The sequence below is a fragment of the Hypomesus transpacificus genome, chromosome 23, assembly GCF_021917145.1.
Source record: "Hypomesus transpacificus isolate Combined female chromosome 23, fHypTra1, whole genome shotgun sequence".
NCBI lineage: Eukaryota > Metazoa > Chordata > Actinopteri > Osmeriformes > Osmeridae > Hypomesus > Hypomesus transpacificus.
The window spans coordinates 9,418,948-9,437,275 of NC_061082.1; the positions used below are offsets into that span (position 1 = coordinate 9,418,948).

The window sequence follows — 18,328 nt, forward strand, 5'->3', positions numbered from 1 at the left end:
TGTGGGAGGGCAATTTTCTCACAGTGCGTCATAGTTCAATGAGGCAAACTGTCACTTTCTTTCTGCCTACAATGACTTGTTACACAAATTGTTTTTTCGATTCAGTGTGGAAGCTCAAGACACAACACAGTTTAATTCCGAAATTGAATACTAAACGTATATGCATCCGTTTAATTCTGTTTACATTGTGATAAATTGCTTTAGATTTAGCAGGACTGTTTGATAGCAGGATTATTTAGTTATTTTGTATTTTGAAAAACTGAATTGAGCTGAAGAATGCAGCATGAAAAGCCTTCGAAGAGCATAAGAGGGCCATCTAGTGGTAAGAATGAGACATTACACTCGGAGGCTCAGGCTTTAACTGATCAACACCTGAATATTCCTGTTTCATCCTATTGCACAGAGATGTTTTGGAAATACTTTGTTTATTGTCAATCTGTAGTTGATTGGTAAATGCTCTACATATACTGACTGACTATTCTTAAACTATTTAAATATTTTAGTTCACCCTCAGCTGACCCTAACCTCAAAGCAGTAGTGAAAATTAGTTCATAGTTTATTAAATGGCACAATCATCAACCAGACCCCCACCCCTCGGCTCGTGGCAACGGCCCCAGTGGGTGTAGGTGGTATTGCATTTCCGATTAGGTACCCGGCTCGTCCAGTCGTTTTTATTCTATTAACTCCAGTCAACATTTCCAAAACTATCTCCCCCAATAATCTTTGGGTCATACTACTAGCTTTTTCATCTAATAATTGTTCCTGATTTTTGCTAAGTTTGAAACCAATCCGAAATGGGTAAACTTGCATCCCATGTATTTGCTTACGTCAAGAAAAGTTGCCTGGAAATGTGCTTGCAGATACGAACAGGGCACGAGCACAAAAGGGAACATTGCGCCAGGGACACACTGGCTGCGAAGCGCCTGGGAGCGAAGCGCCTGGAAGCGAAGCGCCTGGAAGCGCCGCGATTATGGAGTCAAATTAGGGTCAATAATAATTTGCAGGAGCAGAAAACGATTTGCCGGAGCAGAAAAAGATTTGCAGGAGCAGAAAAACTGAGAAAAATAAATTGCATAATACAACACTTTTTTACGGATGCAAAACTATTTATCTGCAAATCAGAATTCTGCTCGACCATCCAATAATTGGGCAAAAGATTCTATTGCGGCGCATTCTCTGGAGTCATTCAACATGGAGGAGCCAGAGGCGAACGCAACAGTGTCACAGGTGGGTTAATTACAGTTTAATTACATCACGGAACATGCCAATAAAGTTTTATAGTTAGCTACATACATGAAAGACACCTTTGCGTGCATCCCAGAGTTCTTAAGTTCCATATTTAGTTCATGTGGTCGCTGCTAATGTCAACACTTTCTAATATGGGAAGAAAAAGGTAGGCTTGCTGAAGGCAATAGTATGAACCAGCAGGGCCGGAGAGCTGCAGTTTCAGGACCACAGTTTCAGGACCGCAGTTCTAGGACCCTCGTTTTATCTGACAGCGCCACCTAGCGAATTGGATGACAAAATATACTATTGAGTACGTGTCACTAAGTCGCAACAAGATTTGAATGCTTTGAAAGAGGCAAGCAACAAGGAAAACAGGGGAATTTGATTATTCAGATATGGATATATTTAAAATATATATATACAATAATATAGAATAACAATTGCAGTATCACATCCATCCACCCCTCCACCAAATACACATGCATCGCTCCATCCAACTTGTCATCATTCCCTCCACCCCATCAACCTCTCCTGAGAGCAACATTTTGAAGGATTTCTAGATTTTCACGACCACCAAAAGACAAAAAAGAGTTCGACCAAAGCAGTATTCCCTACAAACAGTACTTTCTGTCTACAACTTGGTTGTTAACAGTTGTATGTTTGGTGTAGGCATGGGCGTTGCCGCAATGTAACTTGGGGGGTCACGTCCCCCCCACTTAAAACCCCCCCTCCCACATTTGCGATCAAAATATTAGTGCATGACTGGTGTACAAGTCCAGTCCTCTTTCCATTGCCTCACAATCAAATCCGTTCCACTTTATCGGTAGGGAGAATACCCATAGCAATAGAATTCCACTCCACGTTTCTAGACAAACAGCATCAGGCACGCAGATTCAACTCCCATACTCTTTGATCGACGCATCACGCTTGCAGCTAGCACTTCAGACATGACTGTTCCACAGAGAGGAAGAGGAAAGTAAGTCAAAGTTGCCCAAGTTTTCCCTTCAGTGGCCAAAGCACCCTTCTGAGACATTCTCTGACTCTGATTCTATAGTAGCATTAGTTAAGTCACAAAGATCCTTCTGCAAACATTATGATTATAGCTAGCTAGATAAGCAAGCTTTTTTACCTACATCTAGCACCAGGCAATACCATACTTTATTTACCCATTACAAGTGGAACAGCATTTGTTGATTTCTTAATCTGGGTCTGAACCTAGGCGTCTGTTTCAGGCAGAAAGAGATGACAAGGAGGTTTTTTCCAAGTAGCTACAAAATAATTGTGTTTTTTTATTGCCATAACAACCGTGAGCTAATCTGGTGTTAACCTTAGCTAACTGAAAAAAAAAGAAAAAAAAACCTTCTTTCAGAATTGTCTTCCAAATTAAACAAGGGTGCTCAACTTGCCAACTAATTTTATTGCTACATGTTAGTCTGTATCATGAAGGCAAAACTGATTCAACCATTAAAACCGTATATCCTCTGAAAGCTTATACCCTCAGGATGTTATCTAATGAGACAAGAGACACGTCCTTATCTCCTTATTAGTATGCTGCCCATCAGGGTTGCCAGGTCTGTGTGACAAAGCCAGCCCAATGGCCAATCAAAACCAGCCCAAAGGCCAATAAAACCAGCCCAAAAACCAGCCCAATATCAGAACTCAAAATATGCCCCGGCCAAACCATACACACTGCTTTTAAAGTCAAACAGCATTGCTATCATTGCCAAATGTATCGTAATATCACAAAGTAACACCAAATGTTAAGTATGCCAGCATTAAAAGCAGTTTTCAGGAGGTTTTCTCAGGAGACTGAGAGCATTAGGCACGGGTGCACACGCACAGTGTGTGTATGTGGGCATGTCCCATGTATGTGCTGATCTGGAGTCAGTTTGGTAGAATCTGGGTATAAATAAATTATTTCATTTAAAATATGGATTTTTATTTTAAAGACATTTATATAATTTGCATGCAAAATAGGTCTACCCGAACCAGCGGACAAAAAGTCAACCTGCGGCAACACTTTAAAAGTAGCCCAATTCCGAGGGAAAACCGCGGACCTGGCAACACTGCTGCCCATGCATAATAAATTTGGTATTGGTAAATGGAGTATATGGCTGATACTTTTTTGGGCTGTGCCATTTAGGGAAACTGATTCAACCACCTAACCCATGTATTTTCTGAAAGCTTACATATTAAGGATGGGATCTGTGGAAAAGACTACAGGTTTGAACACACATTTGATCATTTTTGAACTGTCCAGTCATGCTTTAGGGAGATGCTATTTTTTTACGTAGTCTACATAATTATTAGGCTACTAAACCTATACCAATTGTGAATTTGATATGCTGATAACATGATTTACATCTCAGAAATCTTAATTTGAACAATCTACATTAAGCTTATTATTATCAATATGAAAGAATGCTCAATGCATCTCCATGTCTCCTGATATAGGTGGTTGAGATTGAGAGTGAGTCAGAGGCAGGGGCAGCATGCATGGGCAGTGGAGACAGCTCTGTTGCTGAGTTGAGTGCTGAAAGGTGACAGGTAGTTGAAGATGACCCATTGCTTATTGGGAAGTTTAGTTTTCAAAATATTTTAATGTTCAGCCCCTCAGTATATGTATAACAACTATAGTAAATAGTTGTGGTAAATGCACCAGAATGCGGGAAATTGCATCTACATCGTTAAAAGAAAATATGGGGGAGAAACCCACAGACCTTCTCATAGGAAAACGTAGAAAACCCCTAGAGCTCTGTACTTGTTGATTTCCAACTGCTGCATTAAAGCCAGGAGCCGATCTACCGGGGTGGCATGGGGTGGCAACTGCCACCCTAAAAATAGCCTTGCCACCCCAGTTGGCAGCTTTGAACAACAAAGAAAAGTTGTGGCTCATCTGACATTTGCGAGAGCGAATTTCTAATATCCGACTGCAAGCGAATGCAGCATGAAACGACTCCACCCCCCTCCCCACTCCGCTGAGTTGGACATTTGCCACAGCGAATTTCTAATATCCCACTGCAAGTGAATGCAGCACTACACGACTCAAACCCCCCTACCCACTCGTACATTTGCGAGAGCGAATTTCTATACAAGCCCAAAAAGATCTGCAGATTTTTGCCTGGTGCTAGATGTAGGTAAAAAGCTTGCATATCTAGCTAGCTATAATCATGTTTGCAGAAGGATCTTTGTGACTTAACTACTATAGTCAGAGAATGTCTCATAAGGGTGCTTTGGCCACTGAAAGGAAAACTTGGGCAACGTTGACTTACTTTCCTCTTTCTCGTCTGTGGAACAGTCATGTCTGAAGTGCTAACTGCAAGATGCGTCGATCAAAGAGTATGAATCTGCGTGCCTGATCTGCAGATATTACATTTTCTGTGATTATTCAGACTAAAAAACTGTGGAATTATGAAAGCCTTCCTGTTCTTTTGTCAGAGCGACTGAAGATGTTCCACAACAGTTTGACGCGGAATAGGCTATGGTCGATTGAATGTTGACAGACTTTGCAGAAAAGTATAGTTCAGATATTATATATTCAACGGCAAAATATTTAAGTTTTATGAAATTCGACACAAAAATATTTCAGATCCTTCATATTCAAATCCAGATACTTTTGTCAGCTTTCTAGCTCCATAAGTGAACACTGGATGGATTTGAGTATGATAGGTCACATGACCAAAAAGCTATTGACGTTTGAAATACTAGAAAATTCACTGAAAATAGTGTGAAGTGAAAATGAAACAACTAAAGGCTGTGAAACATGTATGCATCGTCAATGAACACTCTGAAAAGGATTTCAAGATGATAGGTCACATGACCAAAAAGCTACTGAAGTTTGAACATTCAAAAATCCATCTACAATAATGTGAAATGTAAATGAACAAAATAAAGGCTGTGCAACATGTATGCATAGTCAATGAACATTCTAAAAATAGATTTGAGGATGATAGGTTACATGACCAAAAAGCTATTGAAGTTTCAAACTTTCAGAAATTCACTGAAAATTGTTTGAGTTGAAAATTAAAAAACTAAAGGCTGTGCAACATGTTTACATAGTAAATGAACACTCTGAAATGGATTTGAGGATGATTGGTCACATGACCAAAAAGCTATTGAAGTTTGAAATACTAAACAATTCACTGAAAATTGTTTGAGGTGAAAATGAGAAAACGAATGGCTGTGCAACATGGATACATAGTCAATGAACACTCTGGAACTAATTTCATGATGTTAAGTCACATGACCAAAAAGCTATTGAAGTTTGAAATACTAAACAATTCACTGAAAATAGTTTGAGGTGAAAATGAAAAAACTAAAGGCTGTGCAATATGTATGGATAGTCAATGAACACTCTGAAATGGATTTGAGGATGATAGGTCACATGACCAAAAAGCTATTGAAGTTTGAAGATTTCTTTTGAATTCAAAAACATTTTGTTACAACCTGATATGAAAATAAACAAAAGAGGCTGTGCAATGTGTATGCATATATATTTTGCATAGTTAAACATAATTGTTATTTTCCTAGTTCATGTTGTTGAAAAGCTATTGACTTTTGAAATTTTAAATGTGTAATTTGTTGATGGTCCCTAAACATACGCGTTGTTTAGGCAGCCGAACACATAGGCTAAGAGGCCGGTCTTAGCGGTGCTAAACCCCGGCTAATTTTGCACAATACTGGGCGTCCAAATGTCTGTTGTAGGGCTGCACGATTACGGCCAAAATGATAATCACGATTATTTTGATCAATATTGAGATCACGATTAATGATCACGATTATTTGTTGATTTTAACCTAATTTAAAAAAAAGAAAAATCCATAACAGAATTTAACCAAATGAGAACATTTCAGAACTATGCAGAAAAGACTAGTTTACAGGTTTTTGGAAATAAACTGTAGCCTGTCAACACTTTCTGGCTTGAGGGATGAGCAAAGGCAGGTCACAGGTAGGTTTTTTTGTTTTCTTTGTTAAGATAGTAGCCTTATGGAATTTTCTTCACGTTAGCTCTGGAACCGTCCACACTAGCCCGGGGGGGGTGTTCCATCAACGTCGCTAACGCAAGTCGCACTAACACGAATAAGTCTCACTTGGGTAAACGTCAACTTAGACATAAGCCTCAAGCCGTTCCACTAACGTTCCGTTCCACTAACAGCCAACACTAATTCAAGCTAGACCTCAATAAGCTTAGACTCTGCAGCCCAGATCAGGCGATCGTCGAAAAGAGGAGTTATGTCGCAAAAAGCAAAGCGTAAAGCAGCAGAGAGGTGTTGTTTCAGCAGCGTAAATTGATTTTGAGTTTTCTTCTTTTTTTTTTTCAAAAAGGGCAATGTCACCGCAATTAACAGGGCAAGGGAGACAACTTGTCAAACCATTACGAACGTTAAAATGCGTAAATTGTGGACCTACCAAATCTACTTAACATATATATATGCATTTAGGCCTACTAATAATTAGCGTAATTTGATGAGCTGTCTGAAACCGTTCTGACAGTAGGCTAGCCTATGGCCGAGGAGATTGAGAATAATAGCCCAAAAAAGAACGTGGCAGCAATTGAAAATTGTAGGATAAAATTCAAAACACTGAAGAAGGCCATGGTTAATTGCAATTGATGAGGACCAATAATGTTTTTGTCTTCAAATCTTGAACAAAATCAATAAATTACTTCAAAAAGACTTTGCCACATGCATTTATTAAGTAATAGGCTAAATGCTGAGCTTTAAGATAACATGGAAAGATAACCATGACTAAAATAGGGATTCAAAATAGGGATTCACTTGTTCACTACTTTAAACAATGAAAATACTTTATACAATTGACTAAAAAGTCTCCTTGATTCTTTGTGTTTCAAGATTACCTAGAAAACTGATGACAATATTCAGGTACTGCTTTGGAGCAAGGTATACCCTTCATATTTCCTGGCATAGTTCAAGAACGTCCCACATGCAAAGACATAGACAGATGCAGACAGACTGAAAAGTGTCAAGGCTTGACTACAGTGGGTAGCAAGGTATACCCTTTATATTTCCTGGCATAGTTCAAGAACGTCCCACATGCAAAGACATAGACAGATGCAGACAGACTGAAAAGTGTCAAGGCTTGACTACAGTGGGTTTGCTTCCTTGTGTGTGATTCCAGCAGACTACATAGTCTAGGCCTACCTACATAGACTGCAGTCTACCACCCTCCTTTCTACTATTATAGTCTACTCTCTCTACTCTATATATATACATATTATGTCAGTTTTTTAAGAATGACAATCAAATCTATCTAGATAAACTATGCTGGGCCTGCTGAACCTATACTTCTTCCACAGATACTGGTCAGGGAAGCATTACTTCTGTCTCTGAAGACCCTTGGGGCTGGTGGGATAAACACTCTGTATAATCTGAGCACCTTCATCCACCACAGGCTTGTCAAAGAACGAATACGCCATAATTGATTGTAACTTGTCTTGACGCTCTGCTTAGTTTCTAAGGCCTTATTTTATGTCAATTAACCAATGGCTTTTGAAAACAGATAAAGTTACATTATTTCTTAACTTGTTAATTTAAATTAATATATTTTTGGGAGATGAAGTAGGCCTAAACACTTGAATCATTCATGTCTGCACTTCAAAAAGTCAGAATTTACGTTTCCGAACACGGACTAAAGTGCTTTGCGCGCAGGAATTTACTCGACGGAACTGTCTTTTAAGATTCTGTTTCCGCCTGTTTGAAATTATTTGCAACACATTTTAGTTTAGCTTGACCTATAGCCTGACACGGATCAGGGGTGCGTTTCCCGATAACGATGGATCGTAGCTGTTACGAGGGTTCTCTACGATGAAAATAACGATCCATCGTTATTTCTAACGTGCGTTTCCCAAACATGCTCGTAAGGAGAACCATCGTATGTATCTCTTAAGTTGCACTTAACAAGACGCTGTCCATTGTACTGAAATGTGATTCTTCTGACGCAACTTGAAGACTTTAAAATTAAAACGTTAACCAAAATATTTGACGAATTACGGTACACAAAAAAATATTTTCTGTAGCTACAGAAAACTTTACATTTATTATAGGCTACTTATTTGAGTACTTTTCAATGTGATGCTACATGAAGGTAAAGACAATAAGGTGAACGTGCAAACTATGCTGCATCTGAGTTTTACACCGGTGTTAGGACCTTGCAATCAGCGACACAGGGTGCTAAATACCAATAGGAGGTCTTGGAAATTAAGTGGGCTCGTCTCCAAATTGAGGTGAGGAAGTTCACAAGGCCCTCCATTTCTGTGCCTATTCTTCTGCCCAATCAACAAGGTAGTGTCAAATTTAGGTTACCCTATAGCCTTAAGCATACAATGTTTATTTAAATTAAGTAAAGGCTGAATTGTGTATTGTATCATATATTCAGTGTTAGCTGTCCGATCCTTACATGTCTTTTCACCTTATAGATCCATGTGAGGAACAGGAGCAGGGAGAACAAACTCCCATAAAACAACTATTTCTCAAATTACTTGTTCCTTGTTTTTTAACTCTTCTTGGTACTCCACTTTCCATAGGCATATATATATGAGTCCTATATTTACTACTTGATTGAACTACAAGGTTAAAAACCATGCATATGAATGGTATCACACATGGCATGTCCCAGCTAGCATCCTAAACAATTCAATGTACAAATACAAGCATCTCAATCCAACATATTTACTGTCTTATTTTCTAGTGCTGACTATATCTACAATCTTGCATAGGCCAACAGCTTCCCAAGACCATGTTTGCAATCTCATAATTATCACATATTGGCCACAAATGACATTGTGACAAATGACAAACACATAAGTAATGAATACCCCATGTCTTCAACATGGAATCATTGTTTCTGACATGAATAATCAACTCTACTTTAATTGATGGTTGATCAATTACACTCATTATGAGTGTAAGATATGTCAGATGACATCATGATATCATGATGCTCCTGAACCACATAGAAGCAGACCTGCAGAGGCTAACAAGGAGGTCCTTTGCACGGACCCCTGTAACCCAACTACTGGCAGTGTTAAGGTTCTATGCCATTGGCAGTTTTCTGGAGGTTATTGGAGATGGACATGGGCTCGCCAAGGCCTCAGTGTCAAGATCTGTGCAGGCTGTCACAACTGCATTACTTTGCCACATCTCAGACCACATCCAATTCCCCATATCAGAGGGGACAAGTCTGCAGTGCAGTACTTAGGCTATCTTCAATGGCTTTTATGATTTTCGTACGAGTTTTCACTCCCTCCCAGCCCCTTCACCCTGTGTGACTTCCTAGTCAACCCTGTGGAGTCTTTCCATTTCCTGGGCGCCACCATCTCCTAACATCAGGCTCGGCTCTGCCACCAGCCTCTTCATCCACCGGGCTTGGCGTGCTACCAGCCCTATAATTCTAATAAATATCTTCAATGTTCAATTGTTGTTGTGTTATTGTTATCGTAAAAGCGTTACGTTAATGCATTTCTAGTTTCTATTGCACATTACAACAGCCATATTTCAATGTTATAGTATTTTGAATAAGACTGACATTTGTTTTACCTTAATACCTTCATTGCATGCGCCAAACCCACTAAATCAAATTATTTTGTGTAACCTAAATTTACTTCAGGATAAACCGGATTCTGATATTTTTTCGGCAGTTAAACTTGTATGGTTCACTAAGAAATATCCCAGTTCCAGCGTAACTGGTGTAAAAAGAGGACCAAAAAAATCTTATTTTCCATCGGAAGTAACTTTCAGCATGAGTTTAATGTAGTTTTCATTGTCGGCCTACGCGTGTCTCCACTGAGTCTCTGTGCTACGATGCACTTAGCGATCTACGACTGGTCTGGAGCTCTCGTTGATCTACGACGATTTTCAAGTGCCTCTTTAGCTACGATGGTTTCGGGAAACGGCCCGTACAACTAAGATCCATCGTACGATGGACTCTACGATCAATTTAGGCTTACGATGCTTTCGGGAAACGCACCCCAGGCTAGTTCCGAACCTTGGTTACGTTGCTAGAACTAGAATAATCCACCTTAATGGAACGGAACTCTCGCTAAAATAAGTGAGACTTGGCGAAATAAGTCTCGCTTTTCCTTAATTGACGTTGATGGAAAACCCCCCGGGTAAATACAAATACGCGTATTCGAATTGAAAACGATCTCCGTCCACACAAGCGTTTTCATATCGTTTTCCAAATGTTTGCCGTCCACACTAACACGGGTACATGACAATCGTTGTCATGGTTACGCCACTCCTGCCCCTCCCTCCCGCCATGCTGACCTGTTTACATAATCCTCTGGCAAAATTATTTGGTGTTTTAAAATTGCCCCATCAGCTAGCTGTTCAGCCAGGTCTCTCCAAGAATCGCTGCTCTGTTTGGTTTAAACCGTCTTCTCTACCTTGTCTATTGCTGTGTGCCTAACGCTCGCCTTCTGCGTAGGAGTAACGCGTAGCCTATCTATTAAGTGATAATACTTGTACCTGAAGTTCCCTAGCTAAACTGGTAAATAAATTATAGAGATGGAGCAGCTTATTTTTTTCACCTTCCATATTCATCTTGACATTATAGCTAAGGTACCCCCAATGCCATGGCAACTGAACGTCATCGTATCTGAAAAGCTCCGTGGACCCCATCCACACTACTACGCAAACCCAGCATCTTCAAATGTCCCCGATTAAGGGAGCGTATTCCAAAAACTCAGTTTTCAGTGTCCGAATACGCCGTATTAGTGTGGACGGGAGGTGCAAACGCAGACATATTGTTAAGTTATCAGAGTTGCACTGGCATAACTTAGCGTAGAAGTATGAGCGGTGCGTCAGTTTTGTAAGTATTTATTCGTTATTCTGTGCACCGGCTATGTCCAACCGTCTCTGTGCATCATTCAAGAGAACTCAACAACATACGTCATACGTGGCAGATCTCTAACACAACAGCCAATGCTATTACCGTAATATAAGAGCGTCATCCATAATGATAGTTTAACACCCCCACTCGCTCTTATCTCATTAGGTTGCATGAAAACAAAAGTAACAGAATTTGATAACCTTGTTATCTTAAAGAAAAGAAACAAAATACTCTTTGCACTCTTAAGTACCAAACATGTTTCTTGTAAATCTTTGTAACTTTAACTTTGTAGGTGGCTTTGTCAGGACATCAGCAATCATTTGCTCAGTAGGACAATATTCCAAAATAAACTTTCCTAATAAACACCTTTGTTTGTGCGTATTGGTATGCGTCTACACCCCTGAGTAGCTGTTCTAAGTAGATGCATTCCTGTATGGCTGATGCTAAGGACATGTACTCAGCCTCACAAGTGGATAAAGCTACTGTTGGTTGTTTTCTTGTTTTCCAGGATATCAAAGAGCTTCCCTCATTTAGACTGACACAATATCCTGATGTACTACGCCTATCCGCTGGATCTGCTGCCCTGTCAGCATCACTGTAGACTCTTAGGCCTAGTTTTTCTGTGTCATTTCTCCTGAAACATAATCCTTTTTCTGTTGTACCTTTGAGGTACCTGAACACCTGTTTTAAAGTGTTCCAGTGTTCTACTGTAGGTTCAGCAAAGTGTTGGGAGAGTTTACTGACCACAAAAGTTATGTCTGGTCGGGTACATGTGGACAAGTAAATTAAACTTCCTACTGCCTCCCTGTACTTTCTTGGGTCTTTCATTTTTTCTGCAGCTTCTGTGTATTCAAGTTTTGGTTCACATGGAGTTTCTCTAGGTTTACAATCCTGCATTCCGAATCGATCTAGAATTTTGCTCACATATCTCTCCTGTGACATTTTGACCGCACCATCTGTCTGTTCGAAATCTATGCCCAAGAAATATCTCAGCTTTCCCAAGTCTTTCATTTTGAACCTTTCAGTGAGCATTCCCTTTACATATTTCAGAACATTCTCATTGCTAGCTGCTATGATCAGATCATCAACCCATATGATTAGGATTGCTTTCTCGTTGTGCTTTTCTTTCGTATACACACAGGTATCAGCTGGGTTCTGTACAAAATCATTCTCAATTAAACATGTATGCAACATGGCATTCCAATTTCTCCCTGACTGTTTTAGACCATAGAGAGATTTTTGTAATTTACACACTAGTTTTTCGTCTGTTTCAGACTTTTTCTCATAACCCTCAGGTTGCTCCATATAAATCTCACGATCAATTGGGGCATGCAAATAAGCTGTTTTAACGTCCATCTGGTGTAGGACTAGGTTATTTTGTACAGCCTTTTGCATGACCACTCTCACACTTGTCATATCAGCTGTGGGTGAGAAGGTCTCCTCGTAGTCAGTGCCTGGTTTCTGACTGTAGCCTTTTGCTACGAATCTCGCTTTATATTTATCAGATCCATCCATTTCTGTCTTAAGTGCATAAACCCATCTGCCCCCCACTGTCTGTTTGCCTGGTGGCAACCGAGTAAGGCTGAAAGTCTCATTCTCCTCCAGAGATTGCATTTCCTCTCTCATGGCATTCATCCACTGCCTTGCTTTGCTTGATGCAATGGCGTCCTGGTAGGTTTGAGGTATGTCACACACTGTTCTGTAACAAGAGTCCATGCATGTGTGTAGCTTGTCATCTGTCTCAAAATCCTGTAGATGAGCTGGTCTCTTTTTGGTTCTCGGTGGGTACCTTCTGATCACAGTCTCTGTGGCCTCACTAGCACCACTTTGAACACCCTGAACTGGTACATTTTCCACATTCTCATAAACAACATTCTCTCCACTGTTGTCAACAGTAGAGTGTACATCCCCGTATTCTGTGTGTGACTCAGATGTTTGTGTCTCCCTTTCTTTGGTTGTTTTAGTGGTGAATTTCACCAACCTGTGCTTTTGGACCCTTTCATCTTCTGGATAGTATACTAGAGAGGCTGGGCTGTTTTTATCATAGCCTATAAAAACCCCTTGCTCACATCTGGAGTCCAATTTGCTTTTCTCTTGCTTATAGGCAAAACACATCGATCCGAATTTTTGCAATTTGGATATGTCTGGTACCTTGCCTGTGAATAGCTCGTATGGCGTTTTCTTTGTACGCCTGCTGTAGCATCTGTTTCTCACATAAGCGGAGGTCTGTACAGCATAGTTCCATAGCTTATCTGGTAACCCGCTTTCTATCAGTAGGCATCTGCTCATATCATAGAGTGTTCTCCACCCTCTCTCTGCAGTGCCATTTTGGTGGGGTGAATAAGGCGCAGACCTCTCATGTCTAATCCTATTTTTTGTTAACAGTGTCTGGAAGTCTCGACTTGTAAACTCAGTGCCGTTATCTGAACGGATACACTTGACTTCTCCATAAGGAGCTATGTCTGCTAAGAATCTCTCTGTAGCTTGCACTGTATCACTCTTGGATTTTAGGAAGTATACAAGCATAGTGCCTGAGTAGTCGTCTGTAAAGGACTGTGCATATCTGTGTCCTTCTATGCTTGGTGTCCGCATGGGACCGGCTAAGTCGGTGTGGACTAGTTCTAGGGGCTTCTTTGCCTTCCTATCTGGCTCCCTATTTCTTGTCTGGGTGAACTTTCCCTGTGTACACACATCACATGACTGATCAAACCCTAATGCACCTCCCTTAATCTCCATGCCTTTCACAACACCTTGCAGCTTTTTTACATCTTCATAATTACAATGACCCAATATTTCATGCCACGTTTGCATATCATGACACCCTTTACATTGATCAACATCCTTCTCAACAGTTGGTAAGTAGTACAAGTTTCCCTCCTCATGGATGTCAAACCTGCTACCACCCTTGGTGACCATGCGACTGTCCCCCTTTTTGAAAGTGATTGTCGCTCCTCCATTTGTTCCTCTTGCCACTGAGAAGATGTCATGTGGGTACGATGGCATGTAGAGCGTATCTCGTAGCTGCGCTGTGTGTTGTCGTCCTGCGTTGTCTAGAAAATGTTTCACCGCCGTTCCTCTCTTTTGTGCTATTCCACTGCATTTGCTTCCGTCTGCTAACTCCACTGAGTGGGTCTCTGACTGGAACGAGTTGTCAAAGCTTTTGAACTTGTTGATGTCATTCACAATGTGGGAAGTCGCCCCCGCATCCACCATGATGCCTTTCATTTGCATGTTACCTGCTGGTCTATCACTCTTGACATATTCGGCCTTGAAGAAGTGGTCTTGGTCGCCATCTTGCTCCTCTGCAACTTTTCTGACGCCATCTTGTCCCCCCTTTTTCTTACAAAGTGACTCTGCATGCGTATTGTTCTTACAGTAATTGCAGCACACTTTTCTGTAACATGTTCTCGCCCTGTGTCCCTTTATTCCACACTTGTAGCAAGTAATGTTGGCATCTTCTTCTTTTCTGTTATTATGTGGCTTGCTATAGCCTCTGCCCTGTCTTGTGTATGTTTTCATCACATTGTCTGTAGTTGGTTCTGTCATTTTCATTTTCTCTGATTCCTCATAAACTAGTAGTCTTCTTTTGAAGTCTGCAAATGTAACACTATCTTCATTTTGTGTCACATGGGCAGCTAGCGGCTTGAACGAGTCTGGTAGTCCGCCTAGCGTCATAGCTACGATCAGTCCATCACTTATGGTCTCTCCTGCCTCTCTTAATGCTGTAATGATGTTCTCTGCTCTTATCAAATAGTCAGTGACAGTCTCACTGTCTGCCATACGCAGTTTGGTTAATGATGTGTACATATTTATAATCCGTGGTTTGCTCTTCCCTGCAGAATGTTCTTTGAGTATACGTAGGGCTTTCCTGCCATCATAAGCAGCCTCATGTCTGATTAGCGATAGGCTTTTATCGTCTATTAGCCTTACCAGCTCGGCATAGCAGTCGGCATTCTTCCGACTATCTTCATCACTTGCTTCACCTGGTTCTCGTAAGACAGTCTCCTTTAATTTCAGAATATGTAAATATCCGAGGAACCGCGTTTCCCAAAGGTCAAATTTATCCTCAGACCCATTGAATAAAAGCTGGGATGCTGGAACTCCTGTTGCTCGGTTAGCCATCCCGCCAATTTCTTCTAGCTTCTTCTGTATGGCAAGCCGTTTTATCACTTAACCAATGAATTCTTGATATCAAAAATTCGAATTTTTGATATCAAGAATTCCAATTTTGGATATCAAGAATTGAATTTTGGATATCAAGAATTTGCATTTTGGATATCAAGAATTGCATTTTGGATATCAACAATTCGAATTTTGGATATCAAGAATTGCATTTTGGATATCAACAATTCGAATTCTTGATATCCAGAATTGAATTCTGGATATCAACAATGTATGTTAATGATCTTAATGGGGGCGGGATTATATTTGCATGTTCTATTTTATATTCGGCAAGCCGTTTTATCAATTAACCAATGCTAGTTAACATGGCGGCGCGTGTACTGAATCAAGTCCGAAGGAGAATTTTAACAATTGAAAGAGCATTGAACCAAGGATCCGCAGGACACCGTGAATTGCAAATGATTTCTTTAGTAATTGCAAACTTCGAGTAAAGTATCGAGTAGAACACCATTTCAGACCTGAAACGTTTCGTGAGCTTATAGACAGTTTGAATGAGTTGAAGTCATGCATCGATTCACATGAACCAGCTAGCTTGTCTTACCAAGCTCCATGCAGTCGAACAGGTAGCTATGTGTTTAAGCGTAAAAATGAATTGTATGTATTTGTTGCAGATAGTATTAGTATAATAACTGCTGTGTTTTGTAATAAATATTTAAAATAATGCAAGTTTTGCAGCACTTCCTAAACCTCATGAATTTTCTAGGACCATTATGGCTAGCAGTAGGCTAGCTAGATAGATTCAGTTGAACTTATTTTGATACAGAAGTGTAACTACGGTATATTTCTAAAATATGTTTTTTTCTGTTAAGTAAAACATGTTTTGTGTTTTAGGCCAAAGAGGGAGACCATCTATTAATGTCACCAGAGCTCAGATACAAGTGCTCCAAAGACAGGGTTTTACCATTAAAGCAATGGCCAGGAACATGGGTTGTTCATCCTCCTATCTGTACAAAAAATCCATATTGTTGGGTATATCTTTGCGTCATCGATTCAGAACTATTGGCGATGATGAGCTTGAGCAACACATAAGCAGACTACACCAACAGTGTCCACAATCAGGCATAACGGTAATTATTATAGGCCTTTTATAATTCCTGACGATATTCATTACATAAAACATTTATAAATAATATGAAACCTATTTGGTCACTACACCATTTAATATTGTCTTACACTAAGAGCTTGTTTTTACCACCTTTTCCAGTGTCCTATTCTATATGAATTTGTCACTGCTACAGTCTCACAGCTTCAGCAAAGTTTGCGTCAGGCATGTTTTAATCTAAGACCTGTCCAAATAGCCAGACTGCTTTTTTAGACTAATTTCCTTAACCAGGAAGTAAATCTGAGCAAACAGAATTTAGGACAAACTGCCACATTGTCATAAGCTTAGCCAGGTTGAAGGCTCCATGGGACCCGGCCACAATCGCGTAACTGAGCCTTCAACTCCACAAAAAAACCCAGATGAGTCTTGACGGTATGATTTTGCCTGTTTAATACATTTGATTTCTCAAATGCAGATGATGCAGGGATACCTTCGGGCTGAGGGGATAACGGTTCAAAGAAGACGGGTTCGTGAGATGCTGACCAGGGTGGACCCAGCTGCAGCAGCCCAGAGGTGGAGCAACGTTGTTGCAAGACGCAGTTATCATGTGCCATTTCCAAACAGTTTATGGCACATAGATGGCCACATGCGTCTCATACGGTAATCACAAATTATTAGTTAATGCTATTTGGTTTAACATTTCAAGTGCGTATTCTCAGTTATCTTGGTGTCAATGTGTTAGTGACCACATAACATGTTCTTGTGATTTGTATAGAGAAACTTGATTTAGAATTATGGTAGTATAACCACAGAAACATTTAAATGACAGTCCATGAATTAAGCCCGCATGTACACATCTGTCTTTAATTTATAGGTACATTCATATAAAATTAAGATGACTGTACAATTAAATACATTTTTCCTTTTTTGGTAACAACACTCCTAGATGGGGGTTTGTGACCCACGCTGGAATTGATGGTCGTTCTCGTGTGATCACGTTCCTGAGATGCAGTACAAACAACACTGCTACAACTGTGCTTTCACATTTTGTCAGAGCCACTTGTCAATATGGAGTCCCATCAAGAGTGAGGTCAGATTGTGGAGGTGAAAACACTTTGGTTGCACTGCTAATGACTTTGTTAAATGGACAGGGTCGTGGTAGCCACATCACTGGCAGATCGGTTCATAACCAGCGGGTTGAACGTCTTTGAAGAGATGTGTTCATCCAGGTCAGTCCACAGTTTCTACAATCTCTTTTACTCTTTTGAGGAAGACCTAATTTTGGATCCAAATGACCACATCCATAGGTTTTCACTGCACAAGACATACCTGCCTGAAATCCAAAATAGATTGGATTGTTTCAGAGTTGCATGGAACAGTCACAGTCTACGCACAGAGCACAACTGCACACCCAATCAAATCTGGATGGATGGCATGCTTGGAAACATTCACCAAAATGCCACAGCTGTGCAGAGAGTCTTTGGGGAGGATCCGTACACAGAGGAAAGCTTGGAAACGATGTTGGGAAGACATGATATTCAGCTACCTCGGTTGCAAGCTGAAGCTGATAATGATGACCTAGACCGGGCTGTCATCGTAGAACCACCTCCGGTTGCTCTGACGCCTGAACAAGAGCAGGCTCTTCAGGATGCCTTGACGGGGATCACAGATTTAAAACCGAGGTATCAAAGCTGCTGTAGAGTTTTGAGTGAATTTGGCATTGGACAGTGAATGTATGTGAGTCGTCCAGTTTCTTGCAGTAAGGTACACAGGAAGACAAGTGTTGTAGCTGATAGTCTGTATGTTTCTTGTAAAGAAAGGAATAAGGAAACACGTGTAGCATTGTGAGAGCTATATAGATAAGGAAAATTGTCCATGTTTTATAATGTAAGTTTAGCAACTAGGCTTCATGTGTACAGTAGCAGCATGGCAAAGGTTTGCAGGCACGCTGAGGTATCCCGAAGTGCAAAATGTTTGAATACTTTATATTACGTGTGAATAATGAAAGGGGAAGCAGCAGTAATACTT

The 18,328-nt window shown here is 40.4% G+C and overlaps 1 protein-coding gene across 4 annotated transcripts; it reads left to right on the plus strand.

The window, feature by feature from the left end:
* The first annotated feature begins 74 nt into the window (after positions 1-74).
* Positions 75-18,031, plus strand: LOC124485088. Of its 4 annotated transcripts, none has more exons than XM_047046407.1 (4): positions 75-322; positions 861-1,227; positions 16,776-16,960; positions 17,452-18,031. In XM_047046407.1, the coding sequence occupies exons 2-4, from the start codon at positions 1,096-1,098 to the stop codon at positions 18,029-18,031; spliced, it is 897 nt and encodes a 298-aa protein (XP_046902363.1). In that variant the 5' UTR covers positions 75-322; positions 861-1,095. The 4 variants fall into 4 exon arrangements, with proteins under 4 accessions (XP_046902363.1, XP_046902364.1, XP_046902362.1 ...); XM_047046406.1 differs by lacking the exons at positions 75-322; positions 861-1,227 and adding an exon at positions 15,437-16,325 and having other exon boundaries at positions 17,452-17,529; positions 17,608-18,031; XM_047046408.1 differs by lacking the exon at positions 861-1,227.
* The last annotated feature ends 297 nt before the right edge of the window (positions 18,032-18,328 follow it).

What these genes read in the sequence shown, in the direction of transcription:
- LOC124485088 (XM_047046405.1), top strand. Translation starts at nt 16,074, where the DNA reads ATGTTTTGTGTTTTAGGCCAAAGAGGGAGACCATCTATTAATGTCACC. An exon ending in GTCCACAATCAGGCATAACG is followed by an intron (nt 16,326 to 16,775) that starts GTAATTATTATA and finishes TCTCAAATGCAG; the next exon opens with ATGATGCAGGGATACCTTCG. An exon ending in GGCCACATGCGTCTCATACG is followed by an intron (nt 16,961 to 17,451) that starts GTAATCACAAAT and finishes TTAAATGGACAG; the next exon opens with GGTCGTGGTAGCCACATCAC.